Source organism: Enoplosus armatus, chromosome 6, assembly GCF_043641665.1.
Source record: "Enoplosus armatus isolate fEnoArm2 chromosome 6, fEnoArm2.hap1, whole genome shotgun sequence".
Lineage (NCBI taxonomy): Eukaryota > Metazoa > Chordata > Actinopteri > Centrarchiformes > Enoplosidae > Enoplosus > Enoplosus armatus.
Genome location: NC_092185.1, coordinates 18,724,888 through 18,749,932, shown reverse-complemented (window position 1 = coordinate 18,749,932; position 25,045 = coordinate 18,724,888). Strand labels below are relative to the sequence as shown.

Below are 25,045 nucleotides of genomic sequence, written 5' to 3'. Positions count from 1 at the left end.
GGTGTTTAGGTTTGAGCTCGTTAGCAACTTAGCTGGCGTTCAAAGCAGCTGCTGCACACAAAACATGACCTCAAGAACCGGAAGTGATACCTTCTTTTGTGCCAGCTCGAAGCAGCAGAGCAGAGCTGCAACAACGACGCCAGTGAAGGGAGCACCGGGCCCTCTGACTGACGGACAGCGATGGGGAAGAAAAGTCGCCTCACAGGAGGAACGGTCGGTCGGAGAACGATCTTACAGCTTTCACCTCCCGGGCTTCGCAGTGGGAATGCCGGAGAGAGGGAAGAGGGACCCTCGGGATCCGATGGTAAATTATTTTAACGTCTCAGTGGCTTGTTAGCCATATGCTAGCTAAATGCTCGAGGTGTGAAGAATGGTCCCATTTTGTAAATTTCGATTCACTTAACGAGATATAGCTGCCGAATTAGTTAACATCTAGTACAAAGGTACACAGTCACCAAGAAGTAGCTAAATGACAGCTATAGCTCACGAAATGAAACCGGTATTGTCATTCAACTGATCATGCTAAGCTACCGTTAGCCGGTAGCAAGCTAGCGTGGGTAGTTTTTGTGAGCCTGCCAAAATAGGCTTATGGCAAGTGACTGGGTCAGTTAACCCAAACGCAATGAACCTACTTAACACAAATGCCAATACATTTTACTCGCTTTATCCAGGAGTGTGGGGACGGTGCTCGGATAGGTTAATAACGTTAGCTTCTAACTGTTTGCCAGCGTGTGAATGCTAGTTAGCTTGCTGTAACAACTGTTGAAGCTCACCGTTAACCTGACCTTTTTTTTTTTTTTGCAGATGAACAGGAGGGTGATGGACACAGATTCGTGAGAGAAACACGCACAAACATGAAGCCTCCCGCATTAAAGGCCACAGGTACAGTAACTGTTTGTGTTTCTAAATGCAATGGAAACAAGAAAATGTTGCCATTTGATTGAAGCAAGTTGTTTTGCCTCCACCTGTAGAGGGTTTGTCCTTGCTTGGAGCATATGAGGACAGTGATGATGAGGATGCTGGAGACTCTCAGCGTTTAACTGCAAATTCTCAACTCAACCAGTCAGCTGACATCGACAGTACATTGGCCAATTTCATGGCTGTGAGTATATTTTGCTGCATATCTTACTCCTCTGATTTGGTCACTGGATTCTGAACCAATGTCTATGTTGAGTGGGTGAGTGGTACAGAGTAGACTCACTGTTTTCCCAAATTAGATTCAATTTTGTGTAGGTTTCTAACTTGGGCCTAGTTTTTCAGTGTGGTTCAAAAACCTGTTTTTGTCAAAAATATAAGTTCCCATTGCAATTTTTCCCACCACAGGAAATTGATGCAATCACCACTCAGCCAAGTTCAGATGATGCAGCATCTCATTCTTCAGTCCCAACTACCGCCCCTCCCAGACCTGAGGTTAATACTCAGCAGCCAGCTGCCAGTGAACAACAACATCCACAAAGTGCTGAGTTTGAGTACAATACTCAGTACTCACTAGCTGGAGGTAACTGTCTGTGCTGTATTTAAGATCAAGTGTTCCCCTGATTAACAATGGATTCTTTTAAGTGTCTGTGTCAATACAAAGCAACAAACAAAGCAATTACATATTAAATATAGTTGTATTCATAATGTGAGGAAGCAGTCGTTTTGTTTGTGTTGGTATTAGAGCTGCTGGCTTACTTGAAGAAACACCAGCCACTTATAGTTTTTAGTCAAAAATGATTAATATTGTTATTCAACTTAACAATACTGCTGGGTTACTTGCCAAAGGAACTGCTTTGATATTGAAATCCACCAGCCACAAGAATTAGCCTATGCAGAATTTTGATGATATTTTGCTTCCACTTTCAAAATTGCTACACATTGATGAAATCATTCAGGATATAGCTGTAGGCATTTTGTGTAGCAAGAGAGAAATTGTAAGAGTAACATATCACCTAAAATATGCTACAATTTGCAGTGGGTGTAGAGATGGGAGACTGGCAGGAGGTATGGGATGAGAACTCTGGCTGCTACTACTATTGGAACACACTGACCAACGAGGTGTCCTGGGAGCTGCCACACTATCTAGCTGATCAGGTGCAAAGCCTGGAGCAGTATGCCAACAGGTAGGACGAACTGCTGGAGAGAAAATATTATCACAACTTTGTGAATAGCATCTTTATCTTTGAAGCCAGATAAAATCACTGTACCTGCATGATCTGCTTGTTTTCACTTTTCTTGGTTTTGTCTCCAGTACAGAAATACAGCTGTGTATGATGTGTTTTGTGTTTTTCTTTGTAGCTCTAGTGTCAATGGAAACGGCACAGCGCATGCAAGTTATCATACTGAGGAAAATGCTGCATCTGCTGCAGCCCCGACATCAGTGAAAGAGACCAAAGTGAAGGCAAGTTTCATCCTAAGTCCAACACAAATGTGAATCAACTTGATTCTGTGGAGTTTAAGGATTGCTGTTCTGAGTTATAATATATCACCCTCATGTTTTGTTTGAAAGGAGGTAATAGAGAGTGTTGTAGGTCTCACAAGCGAAGAGGAGGAGCGCCGCGGAGTGGCTGCGTCTCTGCTTGGTCCTCTGATCCCCTCTGAAGTGAAAGAAGCGGAAGAAAAATGGAGAAAAAGACTGCTTAAAGGTTTGGATGAGACTGAGAACAGTTTGGATTCAGATGCAGAAGGAGTTCGCCCTGCAGGATCCCCCTCTACCCCTCTGCGAGACCCTGAATCAATCCCCACTGTCCAGAAAGATCTTTGCACCAAGAAGCAGTCGGTAGACAACTCGGATGCAGAGGAGGAGACAGAGGAGGACACAATGGAGCTGGAACTGGCCCTGGAGAGGAAAAAGGTGGGTTTATTTTAGTTTAGTTTTCAGATTTTTAGTGTACAGCAGTGGTTTTTCAAAATTAGTGGCAAATGTTATTGTCAGTGTGACCTAGATCTAACCTGTTGTCTGACTCTTAGGCTGAGCTCCGGGCGCTGGAGGAGGGTGATGGGAGTGCAGGGGGCTCAAGTCCTTGTTCTGAGACAAGCCAAGAAGGTTCTCGTGGTCTTCTACCAAAGAAAAACCGGTGGAAGACTGCCTTCCCCTGTGCTGCCAGCCCCGACTCTAACAGCAGAGGCTCAGACCCACAGGACAACACAGAGACGGGTGAGTCATTACACAAGCGCTATGGAGGGTTGTTTGCTTGACATTAGTGGGTGAAAATGCAAAAATCCCTCTTGTTAAATGTTTTTAACCAAAAACCCCTGCATACTTAAATGCATCTCTTGTGTCCTGCAGCACTTACTAAAGTCCTAGAGAGTGTTGCAGAAGGAGAAGACAAGGAAACAGACCATTCTGAGGAGAAAACGGTTCCAAAACCTCCGGTTAAAGAAGAGATGGAAACGCCTGAGCTCAAAGTGGAAACACCTGAGCTCAAGGTAACAAAATTACTATTGCTGACAATGATAATCGTGACAATCTCTTTTTAAGACATGTTTTTGATGCTGAAAAATTATAGTTTCAGATTGGAGAACTGGCCAACACCTTAACCAGCAAGATGGAGTTCCTAGGGATAAACAAAAAGGCGATCTCAAACTTTCAGTTGCTTCTGCTACAAACTGAGGTCAGAAGATAATGGTTCAGTTTCTAAGCAGTATTATCCAAGCTTTCAGTTGTAGCTAACCCAGTGCGACTTCTAAAATATTTAACGCTTAATTTTGTTTCATATCATTTTACATGTGGTAGTACTTAATATTTAAAATTCTCATAATAATCCATCATAAGATGTCACTCTGGAAACATACTGTAATTACTCTTTCATGCTACTCATCTATCTTGTGGCCCTTCTGTCTTATTTATCTGTCTCCTTTTATCCCCTTTTACCTCTATTTTCTGGGCTTTTATCTCACTTTTGTCTCTTTTGCTTTTTTTTTTTTTTCCTCCCAGACTCGGATTGCTGACTGGAGGGAGGGCGCTCTGAATGGGGTCTATCTCCGCCGCAGGCTGCAGGAAGCTGCCGAACACATAAAATATTACGAACTTAACGCCGCCCCTAAAGGCTGGTCCTGCCACTGGGACAGGTACGCGCTCCTTTCCTTTCACATCTCTAAACTCCCTCGTCCCCCAAAAATCTTATCGTGTGACTACACCCCCCTCAGTGCCGAGGTTGCAGACTTTGTATCATGACTTGGGGAGAAGCTTAACCAGTCCGAGAGGATCAAAATGCTTACCAGAAACAGACTCTTCAGGTTTCTGTGATGCAATCCTGGCACTCTGCCTGGTACGTACTGGTAAGGGAGCATCCACTCTGGGCCAGCCTGCTTCCTGTTAAATATACCTGCCACAGAGAGGACTCCCTGTCCCTATAACACAGACTCTTAAGCCCTTTGTTGTGAGGGCATTTGTAGACTGATTATGGGTCCAGTCAGTGGAAAAATTGGAAGGTGGGGGGGTATGGTAGGAAGGTTGGTTGCGTGGGAGAGCTTTGCACTTTACAGGACTACAACCCCCAGAATGCAATGCTGACAGAGTGATGCCCTGGAAGCGAGGAGTGTCACGCATCAAATAAAAGGTGAAGATGGAGCAATGACGGGAATCCGGCAGGTCAGACCTACTCTATTTCATATGTCTTCCTGTTTTTTATTTTCTTCTTTTCTGATGTAAAATGAGTTGACTGTGTGCTTGTTATTTTCTGACCTATGGTTGTTGATGATGATGATGATGATTTATGATGATGCTTCCTCCCTGGCGTCTTCCTGTGTCTGGGAGGGAATGGTTGTCTAAAACGGAACAAATGTGACAACCATGGTGTGAGCTGCTGAATGCTACTTTCAGGACCTAGAGATGATTTGTTTTGCTTTCTTGTTTTTGAGAGCAAGGTGGGTTCCCTATCCACATCCATAACCACACTCTAATTGGGCTCTTCTTTTGGACGGCTAAAGTCGCTGTCCATACCAACACTCCTGCCCCCTACTGTGGCCATTATGTCCACTCCCTTGCCCCACTGTCCCAGGGTATCATGCCACTCAGCCAGTTGCTAGGCTGGGCGTTGAGACTCTTGTCCTCTATCTCTGTTGTCCCACTTTTTAGAGAGCACAGGCGGTATTTCTATGTGAACGACCGGACCAGTGTCTCCCAGTGGGATTTCCCGACAGAGGACAAGGATGAGGACCCGAAGGGAAGCCAAGGTACCCAGACACAGACTTCCAGCCAAGGGGATACCAAAGCATCAACTGCATCTACAGGTCCGTGTATTGCTACTGTTGCTGTTGTTGCTCCTTAGACAAGCCAGTTTATTGTCTTCTTTAATGACTTAAGAAACGAAAATGTCTATTAATGTTCCTGTAAGTATGTCTCCTATTGAACATGTGCATGGATAATGTTCAGTGAGTATTGCTTTGATGTAACAAGTGCATGCTATGTGACAAAATGCTATCCTCACTAACGCCCTGTGTTATTACCTTTTTTTTTTATTTTTATAAATAGGATCTACTTATACCCCTGTTGCCCCACCAGCACCTCCTCTGCCTAGTGGATCATCCTTCTGGTCTCCATCTCAACCTCCTCTTCCTGACAGCCCACCTCCACCTTCCAACTACCCCCCGCCTCCGCCTCTCCCCCCAGGCTCACCACCTCCACCTCCTCCCCCTCCTGACAGCGATGGAGAAATCATGGAGGTGGAGATGGAGATGGATGATGATAATGATGGGGAGCCTCCAGCCCCTGGAACTGAGGAAGACGGCAGTGGGAGGCCTCCTTTACCTCTAGGCACTGTTAGCATGAAGGTATGGGAGTAATCAAGTTTCTTCTTTAATTAGTGTACTCCTGTTCATATTGTACCTGATAATGCTGCATGTGTAAATTCAGAAAAACAGCAGCTACTAACTTTTATTATTTTTCTTGTCACTCACACAGGTTGTGGAGTCGTTGGGCTCCTTGGGGAAGGGTCAGAAACGTAAAGCCGGTCAGCTGAATAAAGCCATTACTATTGGCAGCAGTCCCATTCTCTACACCCAGCCTACCGCCAGTGCAGGTAAAAGGATATCACTACACAACATCTGCAGTTATAATATATATTAATGATATTAGGAACAAAAATGACCATCTGTGTAAACAGCATCTGTGTCCACCCTACACCCTAAACCAATGTGTACGCTGAACCTTTGCAGAGCAAAAAAGTCATAAAATGATATACTACACTAGTAGTACACTCAGTGTCTAAGTAAAGGCACAGCCAGTGTAACACCTCACTAAGGCGGTGCTTATGTTAGGCCTGGTATTTCAAACTAGTAATTGCAAAACTTTAAGCAACAGCAAATGTTTACCCAAAAAAGGTTTCTCTTTGTCTGCAGCTCCTCTAATGTCAGCAGCTGCCTACTGGGGCGTGCCGGCTGTCACTGCCCCTTTGGTCCCTTGTGAACCGCCTCTCCCACCTGTCCCAGCCCTACCTCCTCAACCACCACTGCCACCATCCCAGCCGCCCTTTGAGCCTCCTGGTGCCAAAGCTCTGCCCACAGACAAGACCAAGAAAGTGAAAAAGGATAAGGTTAGTATTGGAGTTAACATTTTGAGTGACAAAGGCAAGCAGTAGATAAGTTAGAAAAATCTGTTTTAATACCAATAATGTTCATTATTATTATTATTATTGTGTGTAAACTTCCTGAATTGATTTTCTTTACTTGGATTTTTGCAGTCTACGTAATCAAGCCATCCTTGTAATCCAATGTTATATATAACATATAAAAGAACCTGCAGTATAATTTTCTCTTCCTGAAATGTGGTTTTCTCTTCCTATGTCTCTGTAGTCAAAGAAGAGTAAGATCAAAATGCCTTCTCTGGTCAAGAAGTGGCAGAGCATCCAGAAGGAGTTGGATGAGGAAGAGAAGAGCAGCTCCAGTGACGAAGACCGAGAGCAGCTTAACAAGAAGAGTATCGAGGAGTGGAAGCAACAGCAGTTCATGACGTATGTTAATGTTTGAATAGACTAAAAAATGTAATAGTTATGATATAAGGATGCAGCTACACTGTACCAGTTTCTTCCGACGTTTGTCCATCTTGGTAACTCTTCACTAACTGTTGTACTGTCTTTTAATTCTACAGAGGAAAAGCTTCAAAGAATGCCAACTTTGAGGCACTTCCTGAAGACTGGCGGCAGCGACTGAAGAAACGGAAGGTGACGAGTAACACGTAACATCCGGCCTGGGTCATACACCACCCAGTCAACGTTTTTGTTTTTGTTTTTTTAAATCCACTCCAACCATTACCATAAGGTCATCTTTCCAAGCTTAAGTTTTGTTTAATGATCTATGGACTTTCTTTACCATTGTCCTTGGTCATGATGGAGACATTTAGAGGCCCTTACATGGCAGGCCATTGACCAGAGGGGTTTGAATGTCATTTTCTTGTTTTTGTAGCCATTATTGTAAATGTGCCAAATGTCTTGAGTTCATCAGAAATACTTCACCACCGTTTTGTATAGAACCCACTTAGATGACCACCACAGTTTGTTTGGAGGGATTGTCTATTTTATTGAGCATTTTTACAACTGTGTATAAAATGTATAATGGGATAAGCCATGTTTTTTGGAACGGGAGGGAATGTCTCTGAAGTTGTACATTTTGTAAAAAGTTATTAAACTGTTTTTCCAAAGCCATTGCTTTGTGTTTCTTTTTTTATGCGCTGTATTGTTATCAGAGAACTATTGAGGATTTTTTCAATAATCCCAGTACAATGACGAGTGATACTCATGACAAATTAATCACACACTATATTCATAATATTCAACGCCATCCCAACATTTTCACGACATCGTCCATAGGTTGTATATACCGGTGTTGTGAAGCATTTCCTGCACGTTCGAGCTGCTTCATTGGTACGGCATCTCCATGGCAACCGCGGTGTTGTTGAGACAAATTGGTTGCTTGGCAACATCGCGTACTTAGTGAAAGATTTTTCCAGTCGTAGTAGCCGCCAAGCTTTTCGATCTTATGTTTGTAGAAGTTTCTTTTCAGTCGTGTTATTAAAATATACGCGAGGTAAGTGGCTGTCGGACATTGATAAATATTGTAAAAACAATGTCGTTGCACGAGTTGAGGGCGGTAACGGTGGAAGAGGCTCGTGTTGGCACACAGGATTCATGAATGCGGTAGTGGCGACCGAGAGCTCACAAAAAGTTATAAAGCCAAACCTGAATTGAACCTGCCAAATTCATGCAGAAACCGAAGATGCCTGTGAGAAACTCCACCCTCGGCACCTTACATGTGAGTTTTGTCCAACTTCACTTGTATTTTTCCTTCTTGGAATTCACTCAGACTATTATTTCAAACCATATTTGTACACGCTGGCCGAAGTTATATTATTATTGAACAATACAGTGATTTTGTTTTTCTCAAGATATCAGAAATGTTTCGGAAAACGAGAACTAGAGGTGCAGATACAGTACACGTCAACATAACTGTACTGGCCAATATACGGTTTAAGAAGGTATCAGTCCAACATTGGTTTGTTTGTTGATTAGTTAGTGGTATGTTAGTTACCACTTAGTGGTATGTCAATAACTTTCAAATTAGCAGCAAAATAAATCCATCCTCCTATTGTAAGAAGACTCAAATGTATAATAGTTGATGTTATTTGGGAAAAGATCACACAATGGCTTCAAAAATCCATATTTGTTCAGGATGATAACACAATTCATCTTTGTGTTATCCTGATTACAAGCCTGGGTTGATACAGGGGCCAAGGGTCTGGTCTGACTCAGTTTGGTAATAAGGGTACAGCATTGATGACTTACATTTTTCCAATCAGGCAGAGAAAACATCCACAACGGCTGTCTCTGCCATCAGGAATTGGTGGAATACCTGCCAGATGGAGAAATCAGACACCAATGACTCCAATACAGAGGACGACGAGGAGGACTTAGCAGGGAGGAGGCGATGTAAGCTGTTTTCACTGTAGGCTGCACCTGGACAAGATATGCATGTACCTCTGAACTTTACAAAGATCTGTATGCTCAACCTGATCTGACACTACTGAGCGGGAATCCTACTATTGACTGTTATGTACAGGCTTGGGTTTTCCTGTGTGGAAGGAGATGTGGTCAACACTTGAATATATGGCATCTCCTCCCCATAATGCTACATCATTATATATTAAACAAGAGCTCTTTTGTGATTGAGATAATTGAAGCAATCAGGTGCAGCTTAATCCCGTTTTAAATGGACATGCTTGTTTGGTCTAGGTGAGGTGGGGGGCAGACCTGATGAAAAATGTATATCCATGGATCCACCACTGGAAGAATAGGAGCATGAAAGAACAGTTAATGAAGGTGTGATTCATGTCCCCATTCAGTATCTATAAACCTAAATCAGACTCTGCGGACCAGGCAGCTGCTCATAGACTTTGATGGTGGCCGACCTATTTTGAGTCTCAGGGCACCGCTGGACCTGGTTAACTTCCCATCTATCTCCCGGCCCCGTTGGCCCATAGAGTGTGACGTCATCAACGACGTTATCCATCACATAGGTAATTATTGAAACCATTATGTTACTAGGTATGTTACTGATGTGCACAAAGGCGTGTCAATGGTGTTAATCAACCCAAGAGTAGGCAGTTAATGTTAACACGTAATGACACCAAGAGAGTGTGTGTTGTAGAGTGGGACCCCCCAGAGCCAGAGCCTTTCTACCAGCCCACCGGACATGAGAGGATGCCCATGCCAGCAGGAGAGGAGAGGGGGAAAGTGGTATACTGCATTGACCATGGTAACTTTTGACACCAAAGGCATTTTTGTTGCTGTACCACCAGGTTACATGGCATGGCTGTAAAGTACAATATGTCATCGCGGTGGTGTCGACACATTCTTCTGAATGTATTATAATGCAAGGAACATAATGCTTTGAGTTACTTTGTGCCACAGCTTCTCTGTGGAGAGTAGAGGATCTGTTTCTTATTGCATACATTTGTATATTAGTGAGGACAAACCCAACCTAACTCCTTAATGCTTCAAGATGTGGATTTCATATCACAATCTCCCTATGAATTTAAGTTCTGTATTTACGATGAATCATTTCCTAGATAAACATGATATACCCCGCCACTGCTCTCTGAAAAACAATGCAAGTACATTTTTATTAAAGGCTGTGTTTTTTTACCAAATGTAGTTTGATAGTCACTCTTGTTGTCCTGTTGCTCTCGCTCTTTTAAGCCACCAAGCGTCCCTATTACACCTGTTCCCGTGTCGGAGGAAGCAAGGGGCCCGTGAAGAGCACCCCTTCTTATGACATCAATCAGACAGACTTCACCCTTGAGTTTGAGTCATGCTTTGAGAGTGGGAACCTTCAGAAGGCTGTGCAAGTGTGAGTCTCTGCAGCCGATTAGTTGCCTTTCAACCATTATATTTTCACCCTGTAAGTTTTTACTGTGTTAAGTTTCTCTCTCTCTCTCTCTCTCTCTCTCTCTCTCTCTCTCTCTCCACCCACCCATATTTCTTCCCTGTTCAGGGGTGTCTATGACTATGAGCTCACGCTGCGCACAGACATGTACACCAGAAAGCACACGCAGTGGTTTTACTTCAGGGTCAGGAACATGAAGGCTGGAGTCACCTACCGCTTCACCATCACCAACTTGATGAAGAGCAGCAGCCTGTATTCTCACGGTATGAGACCACTCCTCTACTCCGAGAGGGCTGCCAAGGAGAAAGGTGTTGGATGGCAACGCATCGGCTGCAACATCAGATACTACCGTAACTGTAATCAGGTAGGTAAACTTTCTGACATGAGTTGGAAAATGCAAAAATGGCATTTTGACTGGTTTTTGTCAATACACAGTCATTTACCAGCCCATTTCCTACTTTTCCAGCAGCAGTCATTTTCAGTTTGTATGAGTATAGAATGAAATTGAATTTGCAGATTTTCACTGCATGGTAGTGCAGGTACAGGGACCCCTGTAGGAATACAATTTATTATGTATTAAGAAGTGAGTCCTTCTAGCCATAAGCAAGACAACAAAGAGAAAGAATTTCCTGAAATTAAAATCAAATGGCCCTCACTAGTGATGAAAAAGTGTTACTGTCCAAAACCACAAATCAAAATAATAATAAAAATGCTCCATGCTTTTTTTGTCTTGACTACAACCTGTCCACAGTGCAGCGTTGTAAATGAATAGACAATGAAAGAAGAAGACTCAAACTTCGTATTAAATTGGAAGGGAGGAACAGCGAAGGAAAAAGGGAGGGTATTACTGCCCCTGCTTTATGTAATTGGAATTAGATTTTATTTTGGCAGGCATCTTTCATCCAGACATTCCACAAATGGAGTGAAGACAGCATTCAGAAGTTAAGAGCCATGAACTGAAATAAACTGAAGTGATACTCATGATGTGCTTGGGCAGTAAAATTAAGTATGAGATCTGTATCAAATACATTAACACATGCAGAAACTTATGTGGTCCGTCATGTTGCCAGAATTACAAAAGCACACTGGACTAGAACAGTTTGACTTCACAAAATAGAAGCAGGATCTCTCTTTAAAAACATGATCTCTGTCTCTATGTAGAATACAAAGGACAACAACAGCGACACAATCGCCCTGTACTCGCTCACCTGGACTCTCCAGTTCCCCTGTGACTCAGACACCTGCTACCTGGCCCACTGCTACCCCTACACGTATTCACACCTGCAGCGCTACCTCAGGCGCATTTCCTCCAACCCGGCGGTTGCGTCATACTGTACACTGCGGGTGCTGTGCCACAGCCTGGCTGGGAATGCCGTGTATGTGGTGACTATAACGTCACGGGGGGGCGGCAGGGTGGAGGGCAGGACCAAGAAGGCTGTGGTGGTGACGGCCCGAGTGCACCCCGGGGAAACCAACGCGTCCTGGATGATGGAGGGGTTCCTAGACTTTCTGCTCGGGGACTCAGAGGATGCTCAGCTACTCAGGGACACTTTTGTTTTTAAGGTGAGGGACCTCAAGTCTGACATCTGTCTCATTATCATGATCATTACTTCAATACATTCCTCTTTGTTATATATCTGAATAGCATTTTATAAAGAAGATGGTGAATGAATAGAATGAGGTTGTGTTGCAACGTATTTTATATTGTGAGGCTGTATGCTGAATCAGAATCAGAAATACTTTATTGATCCCTGGGGGGAAATTACACAAGTTAGTGCTATCAAACACTGTTTTTTTTTCCTAATTTGGATTTGCGGTGCGGCAGGTGGTGCCAATGCTGAACCCAGATGGTGTGATAGTGGGCAATTACCGCTGCTCTCTGGCAGGCAGGGACCTCAACAGAAATTACAAGACACTGCTCAGGGATTCCTTTCCCTGTGTGTGGCACACCCGAAACATGGTGGAAAGGTAAGACAGGACACATGCATGAACAAACACATTAAAACATGTATTACATGTTAAAGAATTTGTCTATTTATCCCATAAATTGTTAACAATGTGCAGGTCAGATGTTACAAAGGGTATTTTATTTACTAATTTGAAGCTTATACAGAACAGAAAACAGAGTTCTTCCCCTTTATGTGTTGTTTAGTTGTGATTTAGAGCAGGACTGTAGTCTCTGACCGATTGGGACCTCAGGGAAATTATGAGAACAAAATGAAGACACAACGAACAAAATGAATACTCACACAGATTGCCTTATTTAATTTGCATTTACTCCCAGATTTCATGGCAGAAAGCACTCCAATTCTGGAATTACTTCACTACATGCACTTTTACTGGACTTTATCTGTACAAAAAGGCACATTTCCTTGATACCAGATCCAATGATATTTTTCTATATTTCTTTTCTATATTTTGAGTATTATGACAGTAGGATCCTACTATTCTTAACAGTATAGCATTATTATGATGCCATCACTTGGTACAAAGTCAAGTGACTTTTTAACTTAACTTTTTTTCCTGGAATATCTGCCTTTATTACATAGTTGTCAGTAGAAACAGAAAGGAAAGATTAAAAAGAGAGGCAGAGATGCAACAAAGGCCTCCAGCTGCTGATTGAACCAGATTCTTTGAAGTTGCATACAAATGTCTGTTGAGGGTTTCTTTGTGGATCTGTGTGAATTGTCTTTCAAAGTAGCTTCTGAACATGGCTCATACTGTATTTGCATGCTCTTTATTTCTCCCCTACATTTTCCTATTTGGACTGTTGACAAACCACAATCTATTCTGAACTAAGTTCCCTGTTGTGCTTTATTTCTTCCCCAGGCTGATGGCTGAGACGGATGTTGTTCTTTACTGTGACTTTCATGGTCACAACCGTAAAAACAATGTCTTCATGTACGGTTGTAACAACCGAGGTGACGCTTCGCTGAAGCTTCATGAGAGAATCTTTCCACTAATGATGAGCAAGAATGCGAGTAATAAGGTGAAGTCACCTATATATATTTAATCCTATATTTAGTCTGAGTAACATACGGAAATACAATTAGAAGTTCTTACATGTATTATTTTTGGCCTTTTATGGACCACTTTTAATTAGCTTACAAACCCCTAACCCACTGGAAACCATACAACAGTCACCAATCTGTTACACACCACGCCACTCTTTACAATAAGTGGAACACTTCATATTCACCTTGTTTCAGAGGCAGTGTCTATTCCTTGGTCTTCATTTGTGCATACTCAACATGTCAACTACAACATCTAAATCACTCTCTTCATTAGTTCTCCTTTAAGAGCTGTAAGTTCCGTGTGCAGAAGAGCAAAGAGGGAACAGGACGAATCGCCATGTGGAGACTTGGCATCCAAAACAGCTACACCATGGAGGCCACCTTTGGAGGCTCCACTCTGGGTGAGTTTAGACTTTCCAAATGTGTGTTTGTGTGTGTGTACGCTTGCATGAGTATCTATCTTCTGTTTGAATGTCAGGCGACAGGAGAGGAACACATTTTACTACTCGAGACCTGAAGTCCCTTGGCTTTTACTTTTGTGACACCCTGCTGGACTACTGTGACCCTGATCCAGCAAAGGTGAGAGATAAAGCATCATGTCTGACTACAATGTATGTAGAAATGTAGGCTCCTTCCACACTGGAGCTCTATCTCAGTCCAAGAAAAGAAAAAATTGTATGCTCCAAAGTATACCCGAATGCAGGTGTTTAAAGCTTGAATTTTGTAACTCTGGTATTTAAATGTGAGGATTGTGTGTGCGTGTGTGTGTGTGTGTGTGCGTGTTTGTACAGTAGTTTTTTTTTTTAAGTTTCCTCTGTGCTTTTTATTTCAGACCACTTACTGTCTGACAGAGCTGGCAGCATTGGTTAGAAAGGAGGTCAGAGAAAGGATGGGAAAAGATTTAGGCACCAACTGTAACATCTCTGTGTCTGACCTGGAGACCAGGTGATACAGTAATTTATTATTATTATTTTAAATACACATGCAAACCAGTCTTGGGCATATATGGGATAGGTGTTCTCATTCATCTTGAATGTGAATATTTGTTGTTGTGCCTTCACAGCACCAGTGGTTCAAATAGTTCAGATTCTGACGGACTCCCAGTTCATTTACTGAACCAGACTGCCCAACCAGAGGTACTGACATATATCTACTCTCCCATGGAATAGTGTTGTGTGAAAATCAGCTCTGAATTATGCCTTCTCATGTACATGTATCAGTTTAGTGCTCCTGCTCTCCTCCACAGCAGACTCCAGTGAAGAAGAAAAAGAAACGCTTGAGGAGTCATAAGGAGAGGAACAGGCTGCGACCAGAGAGAGTGAAGAATAACACACAGCCCAAGGTCCTGCAAAGCAGCATCAAAAATATTGTAAGAGACTATATGACACATTCATTAATGCACACCCTTGTTAATGCATTACTGACATTAAACGGTTAGTGAACGGCCTTTGCAGGAGTCCAACCTGCCCCATGAGAACACAGTTCAAGAGAGCATCAAAGAGAGGCCTGTTGGAAGACACAGGAAGAAATGGCAGGTGTGATGCGGAGAGTGTGTGAATAAGTCGGACAAAGAAGTGAGATGATTTTCTGAGCTGTTCCCTATTAATATTTCTCTTTGTGAAGGCAAATGGCCTAATACGAAAAGCTGTGATCCCGCCTCCCACCACTCACCCTGGGGAGGTCAGTCAGGTGACACTGTGGCAGGGCTGCGAGCCTATCAAGGTAAATCTCTCATAAAATCAATTATCGGCACACTATTGGTCAGTCGTAACATACATTCGCTGACATACCCCACTACTTGTGATACTTAAAACAACAGAGTATAATCTGTAATTTGGATTTGGATTTTGGGGGTGTTTTCTGTGTTTTAGGATGACTGTCTGGACAACATGAAAGCTGCATGCCTGCATCACAGAGAAAAAGTGTGTCCACATCTCAGCACATGCACAGCTGTGTCACCTCACACAGGTAAAGACAGGAACCATCAATGCTTTAGAAAAGGTCTTGTGTAGCAGTGCACAGTATGCCTGACTTGCTTTCACAGATGACCCGGGGATGGATGCAGGACAGTGGAGATGCTCCTCTCAGCTGCTGCACCTGAGGGCTCTCCTTCCATCTTCACTGAATGTCCTTCACTCCAACCAGCAACAGCATCACTTCTCCCGACAATCCTTCGTCTCCTATAATGTCTGTAGAGGTTTGTCCGCATGTACCGCAGAATTCATTTTTAAAAGTCCAAAGTTTCATCATCTCTCAGTCAATTCAAGTCTGCCTCGTCTCCCTCTCTCAGGGCTGCCATCTTCCCTTGCAGGACCCCACAGGTAAACGTCACACGGACCTTGTATCCTTATCAATAGAGAGAAGATAACTGCATGTTGAGGTACGTTCAAATTCACGAAATGTCTTTTCTTTGGCAGGTCTCCCTCATCCTTGTGTGTCAAGATAGTTCCACACGTTGTTCCAACAAAGCGCCTGCTGTCAAGTTTCACCACTGACAAGTTCAACGGCCGGCATATTTTTAGACACAGAAACTCTTTACGGGTCTCAGAGCATTATTATATGTCTGAGAGTTCCTCCACCTCACACACAGACACAACCAAGACCACACGGCAGAATGTGGAACCGGAAGAAGATTTCTCAGAAGGTTTCATATGCACTCATATTATAATGAAATTGAAATTATTATTGTGAAAAATATTTAAAAAATATATTTCTTATCACTGTTAGCTAACCTGACCTCTTCCTCTCTATCATCTGATCTTGTCATTTATTTAGCGGGTTTGTCACGGTTGAGATGTATACCATTTGGAGAGCAGAATCAGAGAGAGCTCACCACTGACATCCCCCTGAGAGAAACTGAAGCTCGCAGCAGTTTATTTGTGCCTGTGCTGAGGGACAAAGACCTAAGAGGAAATCGGTAAATTCACTCTCTATTTGCCTGTCGTTCCCTCTCAAATAAATGCTTGATTTTTGTGCAGTGATGATAAGACAAGCATCATGCATAATTTTTTATGGTCTTTCAATGGTCTCCTGTGCTCCCTATTCCTTCTTTTCAGACTATGCAAAGAGACTTTGGGGGACAAAAGGCACTTGGGTGTTTTATCCCCTGTGTCAAAGCCTTCAGGCCTCGCGAAGATGGAACTTTCACGTCCACAGAGCGACACCCTCGTTAGGCTTCAGGCGAAGGACATCAGACGCTATCACCCTGGAAGAGAAAGCCAAATAAGTACGGCTGCACAAGAGGCAATGGTCACAAGACCATCACAGTCTGCCCCACTGTAGTACTGTGTACAATATTTATAATCTGGGGACTACAGGTTGATTTTATTCTCTGTTCTCTGCCCAGTAATGTGAACTTCCTCTGATGGATGAAGAGGACCATGATTTTTACTCAAACTTTTAACAGGTGTGTTAAACAACAGATATGCTGGGATGAAATGACTGTTGATTACCTCATTCACACACATATCATTCAAACTTGTGTCATATGGACAGAAGTGAAACCCTCTAGTAATAGTCTTACAAATGACTATCAAATGACAATCCTTGTTTGATGTTTTATTATATTCCCCCCTTGATAATCTACTCTCTGAGTGTTGATATTGGTAGATGACAACGCTTTATGCTTGGATTCTCAGAGTACACAACACAAAGTCTATGATGCATTACAATAGCTGTCTGATGAATGATACACAGGCTGCGTTAAAAAGAGTTTATTTATTAACACTGCAAAAACAACAATACAATCCCTTCGAATATACTGTGAATAAAATACATAAATAAATATATTCAAACATTTTTCTCTTTAACAATCAATCGTGGGGAGGAAATATCCCAGGTACTACATGTAATACAAAAAGTGACATATCATTTTTTGTTATTGGCCTCTGAGCCCGGGAGGTGTGAAGTATATCTGTGATACCAGGATATGTCCTGGTGTGTTAAGATGTGGCAGGGACATCAGAGCTTCAGAATTCAGTCAAACTGTTGGAGATGAAATTGGCTTTCTGTGTGTCTGACCATATCCCGAAGAGCCACAAAACCGGAGAGGGCCTGGATCGTTAAGGAATGAAAACATTTAAATTAAATCCATGATAATCACACATAATGAAATCTAGAAAACATGCACAACGTAACATATTTGACATACATGCAGTGCTAAGATTGGAAATGGTATAACAACAGTCCGTTGTTAAAAGGAATATTATCATACCTGTGTGAGTATGAATATGGCGAGAACTATGTGAACACCCCTCTCCAGGGGCAGTATGAGAATAGCTTCGTTGAACAGCTGAAACAGGATCAGTGGAAACTGCAGCAGGATGCTCAGCAGCCAAAATCCAGCCAACTCTGGGACCTTCCACAAACACCAACATTACAGGAATTACAATCTCTGCCTTGCACTTTTTATGTGTGTGTGTTGACCCATTCTAGATCAACTGTATGTTTATGTTTGTGTGAGTGGTGCGCCACCTTTTCTTGCAGGTTCCCAGCATAACCAAGAAAGAGTCTGATGGCCTCGATCAGAGTCATCAGGATGAGAACAGTGACAAGGATGAACTTGTAGTAGTCTGGCAAGGCAGGATACTGGTAGAAATGACAATTTCAACAACGCAGTTAAATGACTCGAGAATTTAACTTTACCAATATTTCACACTGGCTTCCTCACCCCCTCTCTATGTACTCACTTTCTCTCTTTTTGCCCTCACTTACCTTGAGGTGCAGCATTACAGTTTCACTGATCCACCACAGGGGGAAGAACCACATGTTAAAGTACAGAGACATCTGGAGGTGGAGACTAGACAAAACCCGCTTGTCTGAAAGCAAAAAATACAACAGAATGGATTGGATACACAACCCAATTTCAGCAACAACGGTGGTAAAATGCTTGAGATAAACATCCAACCGCTCATACCGCTAGTTAGCTAACTACGTTAACATCAATGCTAAGTCGTCCATAGCGTTAGCTGCATTCTGAGTTTACCGTGTGGCAAAAACGTGTCATTCTCTTTTGAGAAAGCCTGAGTCCGACTCTGGTCAAATAAAACATTCCGAGAGAAGTCTTCTAAACGTCTTCTGATCGTCCCCGGCAGCTCCATCGTGTAAAATGCTCCCTGCTAAACACAAACATCACCAGAGGAAAAACACACCGCCTCTTCCTCACTGCAAATACAGCCCAGGACTGCTGCCGTCTCCTTGGATACCAAAGAAATCTCGCGTTCCACTCAAATCTCGCATGAAAACTGTCATGTTTCCTCTGTTGCTTCCTTCTTTTCCTAAATTGTCTCCTCTAGATATAACTCAACGTATCACTAACGAACTGTTGTATTCTGCTCTCACACGACACTGCCAAATGATGCACTTTATATATTTATAGAAATAAAGTTACTTTGTTTGTAAAATAAAAATAGAGAGGGAAACAATCCCAGAGACATATTGGCATACTATAGTCTGTGTTTCAGCCCATTTATTTCAGTGTCCCAAGATCTCTTTTATAGTCAGAGTGTGTCAGTGTGCTGTGCGGTCTATCACATATTCTCTGTTGCTGCCAACTAAAGGTCCCAAAGAAAGAAATGTTCAAATTCGACACACGAGGGGTTAAAGAAGTTCAGTAAATGCATTCTTTTAATCAGTTGGTCACCTGAAGAATGTAAGTCCAATATTCACTTTCCTCTTAGCACTATTTGGGTCTCCACCAACCCCTGAGGGAAATATCTGACTCTTTAGCTGCTAAATGCAGTGAGTGTGAACCACAAAACTGAGCTGAAAGGCGCTAAAATGCTCTGTTGAGCTGACGGGAACTGCAGAGTCAAATCATTTTCTGTGGATTCATCCCTATGAGCGACCTAATAGCCGTACATAGTCGTTTGATCCATTTCCATAATATGAAAATATTGAAAAGAGCAGCTTTAAGTATTTTTTAAAGCAAGTACTCTAATGTGTGGTTAAACAAGTAAAGTAAAATTTGAATTTAATGTTTGACTCTGATAAGGGGGTTATTTACTTTGTTTTCCACTGACACTTGAACAGACTGCACAGTCACTATCTGAGCCACTGAGAACAAGCTGCCAACAAGCCACTCCTCCTTAAGAGAAAATGAAAGCAACTCCGTCAGTCTGAGCGGGAGAAAATGGCTTACAGTGAGGATCTGTTTGACTGCTCCATCTGTTTACAGTTACTGGAGGATCCAGTGACGACCGCCTGTGGACACAGTTACTGTATAACATGCATCAATACCTTCTGGGACAGAAATAATGACAGAGGAAGAACGTACAGCTGCCCTCAGTGCAGGCAGACATTCTGCCCGAGGCCTGATCTGAAGAGGAACACACTTCTGGCTGGCCTGTTGGAGGAACACAGGAGGACAACGAGTCAAAGTGCTGCTGCTGGTGAAGACACCTATGCTGCACTGGGTGATGTGCAGTGTGATGCTTGCATGGGGAGAAAAAGAAAAGCTTCCATGTTCTGCCTCGTGTGTTTGGCCTCTTACTGTAAGACTCATCTGAAGCCTCACTTTGAAGTGCCACCATTAAAAAAACACAATCTGATTAAAGCCTCTACGTGGATCAAAGACAGCATCTGCAGCCATCATGACAAACTTCTGGAGATCTACTGCCGCACTGATGGGCAGTTCATATGCCTGCAGTGTTTGATGGATGAACACAAAGGCCATGACACTGTGGCAGTTGCAGCACAAATGTGTGAAATGCAGGTAATTCGGCTCAGCCACTTGCTGAAGTCATTTGTTGCCCGTCCATTTAATGTCACTGAGGTACTGAAAAGCTGGGTTTGTGTTTCAGAGCCAACTGGAGCGAACTAAGCAGGACATTTCAGACAGAGTGCAGAATTCAGAGAAGAAAATGGAGGAGCTGAGGCAGGCTGCGTACTCCATAAGAGTGAGTGTCATCCACAAACATGAGTAGGCTATCCTTTTTCTTTTGTTCATCAATAAATGTCTGTATTTTTAAAACATTGATACAAGATAATCAAAGTGTCTAGCTTGAGGTAACTGCTGTTAACAGGCAGACAAAGATGTTCTGGAAGAGAGGAAATGGATATGTGTCAGGCAACAGCTGTTTCCTGCAGGGGAACTTGCAATGTCTGACAGCAGACACAGCTGGGTGTCCAGCCTCAGTCACACTGAACATAACATTTAACAATGTAAATGAATGCTTCATGTTTACCGTACATGCAGACTGTATACAGACACCAGCAGGAAAAAAATCAATGTTTACAAAGTGTTGAAATATGTATATCATTTTGTGTGTGTGACGCCCTAGCCTGCTGATCAACTTGCAACCACTAAGATTTATCTTGCGACCCCTTGGGAGGGCCCAGACCCCCAGGTTGGGAACCACTGACCTTTAAAAATTGCAAAAGAAAGTAAACCTCTAATGAATCCAGTTACTTCTAATATGTCTCAGAATAATTGAAGGAACCGTAAAGTAGCCCAGGACTGTTGTAAATATGCTGTGGCTCAAAATGTCATCAGTCATAACAAATGCATGTTTCCTAACAAGGACGCAGCATGGGAGGCATGTGATGACTTCGAGCGACTGTGTGCGGAACACATCCGTATATATGTCTGCTCTGTGGAGAGGAAGTGCTCTGAGATGAGAGAGAAAGTCGGGGAGGCAGAGAAAGCTGGAGTGGACTGGACCAACACTTGTCTCGGGCAACTGAATCGTGAAGTGTTTGAGCTGAGGAGGCGAGAGGATGTACTGGAACAGCTTTCACAAACAGAGGAGCCCGTTCAGTTTCTTCAGGTGGTGACATGTTTTATGGCACTTCAGTCTTTGGAAGTGTATACCAAAGTATCCAAATTTTGCCGCTAAATGTCACGCAATGTATATGTTTGCCTTGTGTTTGCAGGGTTTCCAGGCCCTCGGTGACCTCCCTGTATTCATAGACTCACAAGAGAGACTTGACATGCTGTCAGAGTTTGTCACTGCACAGAAAGATAAACTGAAAAATATGTGCAACAAAGAAAAGAATGAATTATCCAGTCATTCTGAAAAAACTATGGGTAGGTTTTGATCTCTTAACTTTATAATTAGTCTGGTCCAATCAGTATATCTCCTGTTATTGTATAGGCTCAATGATCAGTGTTTTTTCTTTTCATCACAGTGTTAAAAATGCCAATGCTGCGTGTGGAAATAACAAGGATGTACCTTTTGACCAAATACAAGAGTAAGCATGATGTTGATTCACTTTGCATAAGTATCAGCACAAACATACATGAAAGCTTCACCAGCTAAACGAGTGTTTCATCTTCCCTTGTAGATTCCAACATGGAGGTGGATCCCAACACAGTGGCTGCATGTCTTTGGCTGTCTGATGGAAACAGAGAGATATCGTGGGGTGGCCAGGACCAGGCTCATCCTGATCACCCTGACAGATTCACCTACTTTCACCAGGCTCTGTGCAAAAAGGGCTTTGGGAGCAGCCACTACTGGGAGGTGGAGTGGGACGGGGGCGTTGTCGAACTGGCTGTGTCGTACAAAGACATTAAAAGAAAGGGTTCAGGGAAAGATTGCTGTTTTGGCCACAATCATCACTCCTGGAAACTAACCTGCTCTTCGTCTGGCTGCACATTTTGGCACAACAATCTTCATAGAGGCCAAATTCCTCCGGCTCGCTCCCTCAGAGTTGGCGTGCACCTTGAACACAAAGCAGGAACGCTGGACTTCTACTGTGTTTCTGACCATGACAGGTTGACACTGCTGCACCAAATCAAGACTACCTTCACTCAACCTCTGTATCCTGGGTTTTCTGTTGATTTAGGTTCAACACTAAAAATATGCAACATCTAAGTCTACAGTGTTAGCTGCAGGGTTGGCTGCCATTTACAGTGCATCCGGAAAGTATTCACGGCGCTTCACTTTTTCCACATTTTGTTATGTTACACCCTTATTCCAAAATGGATTAAATTATTTTTTTTCCTCAAAATTCTACACACAACACCCCATAATGACAATGTGAAAAAAGTTTTTTTGAAATTTTTGCAAATTTATTAAAAATAAAAAACTAAGAAATCACATGTACATAAGTATTCACAGCCTTTGCCATGAAGCTCAAAATTGAGCTCAGGTGCATCCTGTTTCCACTGATCATCCTTGAGATGTTTCTGCAGCTTAATTGGAGTCCACCTGTGGTAAATTCAGTTGATTGGACATGATTTGGAAAGGCACACACCTGTCTATATAAGGTCCCACAGTTGACAGTGCATGTCAGAGCACAAACCAAGCATGAAGTCAAAGGAATTGTCTGTAGACCTCCGAGACAGGATTGTCTCGAGGCACAAATCTGGGGAAGGTTACAGAAAAATTTCTGCTGCTTTGAAGGTCCCAATGAGCACAGTGGCCTCCATCATCCGTAAGTGGAAGAAGTTCGGAACCACCAGGACTCTTCCTAGAGCTGGCCGGCCATCTAAACTGAGTAATCGGGGGAGAAGGGCCTTAGTCAGGGAGGTGACCAAGAACCCGATGGTCAGTCTGTCAGAGCTCCAGAGTTCCTCTGTGGAGAGAGGAGAACCTTCCAGAAGGACAACCATCTCTGCAGCAATCCACCAATCAGGCCTGTATGGTAGAGTGGCCAGACGGAAGCCACTCCTTAGTAAAAGGCACATAGCAGCCCGCCTGGAGTTTGCCAAAAGGCACCTGAAGGACTCTCAGACCATGAGAAACAAAATTCTCTGGTCTGATGAGACAAAGATTGAACTCTTTGGTGTGAATGCCAGGCGTCACGTTTGGAGGAAACCAGGCACCGCTCATCACCAGGCCAATACCATCCCTACAGTGAAGCATGGTGGTGGCAGCATCATGCTGTGGGGATGTTTTTCAGCGGCAGGAACTGGGAGACTAGTCAGGATAGAGGGAAAGATGAATGCAGCAAAGTACAGAGACATCCTGGATGAAAACCTGCTCCAGAGCGCTCTTGACCTCAGACTGGGGCGACGGTTTATCTTTCAGCAGGACAACGACCCTAAGCACACAGCCAAGATATCAAAGGAGTGGCTTCAGGACAACTCTGTGAATGTCCTTGAGTGGCCCAGCCAGAGCCCAGACTTGAATCCGATTGAACATCTCTGGAGAGATCTGAAAATGGCTGTGCACTGACGCTTCCCATCCAACCTGATGGAGCTTGAGAGGTGCTGCAAAGAGGAATGGGTGAAACTGCCCAAAGATAGGTGTGCCAAGCTTGTGGCATCATATTCAAAAAGACTTGAGGCTGTAATTGCTGCCAAAGGTGCATCAACAAAGTATTGAGCAAAGGCTGTGAATACTTATGTACATGTGATTTCTCAGGTTTTTTATTTTTAATGAATTTGCAAAAATCTCAAAAAAACTTTTTTCACGTTGTCATTATGGGGTGTTGTGTGTAGAATTTTGAGGAAAAAAATGAATTTAATCCATTTTGGTATAAGGCTGCAACATAACAAAATGTGGAAAAAGTGAAGCGCTGTGAATACTTTCCGGATGCACTGTATGATTCTTCAGGGATAGAAAAAAAGCACACAAGTATGAATAATATTAACATTTGCAAAGTTCTGCATACGTGTATGTGTGAGAGAGACATGCATTCATAGATGAATGCAGTAATTAACAGGCAACATGGTCATTTTGAACAGATTATGAATCAAAGAATGGAAACAGACATTTCTATTATTATATTTTGGCTTCTTTGTTGCTCTTTATCACAAGATGTTGTTCAATTGTTTTTCATTTTTCAGCTTTTCAGAAATGTGTTGTTAAACTGGATTATTCAGTACTACATTTAAGGCCTGTTCAATGGCAATGCTAAACTCCAGAAGGTACAATAACAAATGCATAAGGGTAACCTTAAAACTTCATCCATTTACACATGTTGAGTCTGACCATTTCAGAAAGCTTAAAACTGTTGAGAAGAGGGTTCAAAAGAAGACATTTCTTACTTATAATCAGCAATTGATTAAAAAGAAACCCTGCCAGTGTATTTATGGGATTATTTTTCACTGATAAAAGACATTCACAGTCACATTATTTTACACAAGATAGTTCAAAAATGTTTTAAGGATTTAAGGACTTTGGTGGTTATTAACACAATTTTTTATTCTGTTCTTTATGTTGTACAGTGGAATGATCTTCCTTCAAGTCTAAAATTGATCACATCAGAGCACACCTTCAAAGTGGCCTTGAAAAGATGGCTTCTCAGTAACTTAAAGCCTGATTTATTTTATGCAGAGAGCTTTTGTTTCAACTGGTGTTATGGTGTCGTGTTTTTGTTGTGTCGTTTGTTGTATGTTGGAGGACAACAGTGGGAATAAGCCTTTTAGTCTTTATTGTGTTTTAGATCTCAATGATTGTAACTACTGATGTGCTTAATCTTTATTTTTAAAGATGTGTTTCTGATCTTTATTTTTAAAGTTTAAGCAAAAAAATCAATTAAACTGACTGACTTTAGCTCAATAGACTCAAATAAAGGACAATGCTTTGCTTTATGTTCTAAATTTGATTTGCAAATGGAATAATTCACTCATATACAGCCCATGCTCACAAAGGTAATATAATAGTTTGGTGAGATACAGTAAAGGACATGTTTGTTTATATGTACAATTACATGATTATAAAAACAACAAACGTATGTACATTCCATATATTTCATTTATACAGTTCAGCCCACGATTTCCCAAG

At 42.5% G+C, this 25,045-nt stretch overlaps 4 protein-coding genes across 7 annotated transcripts; 3 read left to right on the top strand and 1 right to left on the bottom strand.

Annotated features, from left to right (window-relative positions):
- Window positions 1-148: 148 nt before the first annotated feature.
- On the top strand, window positions 149-7,622 carry fnbp4 (formin binding protein 4). Of its 4 annotated transcripts, none has more exons than XM_070907743.1 (17): window positions 149-304; window positions 805-882; window positions 972-1,102; window positions 1,324-1,498; window positions 1,955-2,102; window positions 2,278-2,380; window positions 2,489-2,833; window positions 2,950-3,136; window positions 3,269-3,387; window positions 3,489-3,593; window positions 3,917-4,050; window positions 5,060-5,214; window positions 5,456-5,754; window positions 5,885-6,002; window positions 6,322-6,515; window positions 6,775-6,932; window positions 7,070-7,622. In XM_070907743.1, the coding sequence occupies exons 1-17, from the start codon at window positions 181-183 to the stop codon at window positions 7,158-7,160; spliced, it is 2,664 nt and encodes an 887-aa protein (XP_070763844.1). In that variant the 5' UTR covers window positions 149-180; the 3' UTR covers window positions 7,161-7,622. The 4 variants fall into 4 exon arrangements, with proteins under 4 accessions (XP_070763844.1, XP_070763842.1, XP_070763843.1 ...); XM_070907741.1 differs by having other exon boundaries at window positions 3,269-3,408; window positions 3,495-3,593; window positions 6,304-6,515; XM_070907742.1 differs by having other exon boundaries at window positions 3,269-3,408.
- Window positions 7,623-8,193: 571 nt separating this feature from the next.
- On the top strand, window positions 8,194-16,655 carry agbl2 (AGBL carboxypeptidase 2). Its single transcript, XM_070907941.1, has 22 exons — window positions 8,194-8,229; window positions 8,774-8,903; window positions 9,317-9,490; window positions 9,622-9,729; window positions 10,173-10,323; window positions 10,468-10,723; window positions 11,521-11,922; window positions 12,185-12,327; window positions 13,189-13,348; window positions 13,648-13,774; window positions 13,852-13,952; window positions 14,206-14,318; window positions 14,437-14,509; window positions 14,620-14,742; window positions 14,828-14,908; window positions 14,997-15,095; window positions 15,245-15,341; window positions 15,418-15,570; window positions 15,664-15,694; window positions 15,791-16,017; window positions 16,149-16,290; window positions 16,430-16,655. Exons 1-22 carry the CDS (start codon window positions 8,194-8,196, stop codon window positions 16,653-16,655), a joined length of 3,153 nt encoding a protein of 1,050 aa, XP_070764042.1.
- A 451-nt stretch (window positions 16,656-17,106) lies between these two features.
- tmem17 (transmembrane protein 17) lies at window positions 17,107-18,472 on the bottom strand. The gene is made up of 5 exons (XM_070908065.1): window positions 18,358-18,472; window positions 18,087-18,190; window positions 17,847-17,960; window positions 17,587-17,730; window positions 17,107-17,426 (listed from the first exon to the last, which is right to left on the bottom strand). The coding sequence occupies exons 1-5, from the start codon at window positions 18,470-18,472 to the stop codon at window positions 17,349-17,351; spliced, it is 555 nt and encodes a 184-aa protein (XP_070764166.1). The 3' UTR covers window positions 17,107-17,348.
- A 1,031-nt stretch (window positions 18,473-19,503) lies between these two features.
- On the top strand, window positions 19,504-22,186 carry LOC139287148 (E3 ubiquitin/ISG15 ligase TRIM25-like). Its single transcript, XM_070908137.1, has 6 exons — window positions 19,504-20,085; window positions 20,174-20,269; window positions 20,894-21,139; window positions 21,246-21,399; window positions 21,501-21,563; window positions 21,657-22,186. Exons 1-6 carry the CDS (start codon window positions 19,504-19,506, stop codon window positions 22,184-22,186), a joined length of 1,671 nt encoding a protein of 556 aa, XP_070764238.1.
- Window positions 22,187-25,045: the final 2,859 nt, after the last annotated feature.

Bases quoted from the DNA above. Each gene is read 5' to 3' on its own strand.
- LOC139287148 (XM_070908137.1), top strand. From the start codon at position 19,504: ATGGCTTACAGTGAGGATCTGTTTGACTGCTCCATCTGTTTACAGTTA. The intron at 21,140-21,245 runs GTGGTGACATGT...TTGTGTTTGCAG, and splicing joins AGCCCGTTCAGTTTCTTCAG to GGTTTCCAGGCCCTCGGTGA. The intron at 21,564-21,656 runs GTAAGCATGATG...CTTCCCTTGTAG, and splicing joins CCTTTTGACCAAATACAAGA to ATTCCAACATGGAGGTGGAT.
- agbl2 (XM_070907941.1), top strand. From the start codon at position 8,194: ATGCCTGTGAGAAACTCCACCCTCGGCACCTTACAT. The intron at 9,730-10,172 runs GTAACTTTTGAC...CGCTCTTTTAAG, and splicing joins GGTATACTGCATTGACCATG to CCACCAAGCGTCCCTATTAC. The intron at 10,324-10,467 runs GTGAGTCTCTGC...TTCCCTGTTCAG, and splicing joins CTTCAGAAGGCTGTGCAAGT to GGGTGTCTATGACTATGAGC.
- tmem17 (XM_070908065.1), bottom strand. From the start codon at position 18,472: ATGGAGCTGCCGGGGACGATCAGAAGACGTTTAGAAGACTTCTCTCGG. The intron at 17,961-18,086 runs GTAAGTGAGGGC...CATTTCTACCAG, and splicing joins CTGTAATGCTGCACCTCAAG to TATCCTGCCTTGCCAGACTA. The intron at 17,427-17,586 runs GTATGATAATAT...TTAACGATCCAG, and splicing joins CCATATTCATACTCACACAG to GCCCTCTCCGGTTTTGTGGC.
- fnbp4 (XM_070907740.1), top strand. From the start codon at position 181: ATGGGGAAGAAAAGTCGCCTCACAGGAGGAACGGTCGGTCGGAGAACG. The intron at 2,103-2,277 runs GTAGGACGAACT...TTTTCTTTGTAG, and splicing joins CTGGAGCAGTATGCCAACAG to CTCTAGTGTCAATGGAAACG. The intron at 4,051-5,059 runs GTACGCGCTCCT...CCCACTTTTTAG, and splicing joins TGGTCCTGCCACTGGGACAG to AGAGCACAGGCGGTATTTCT.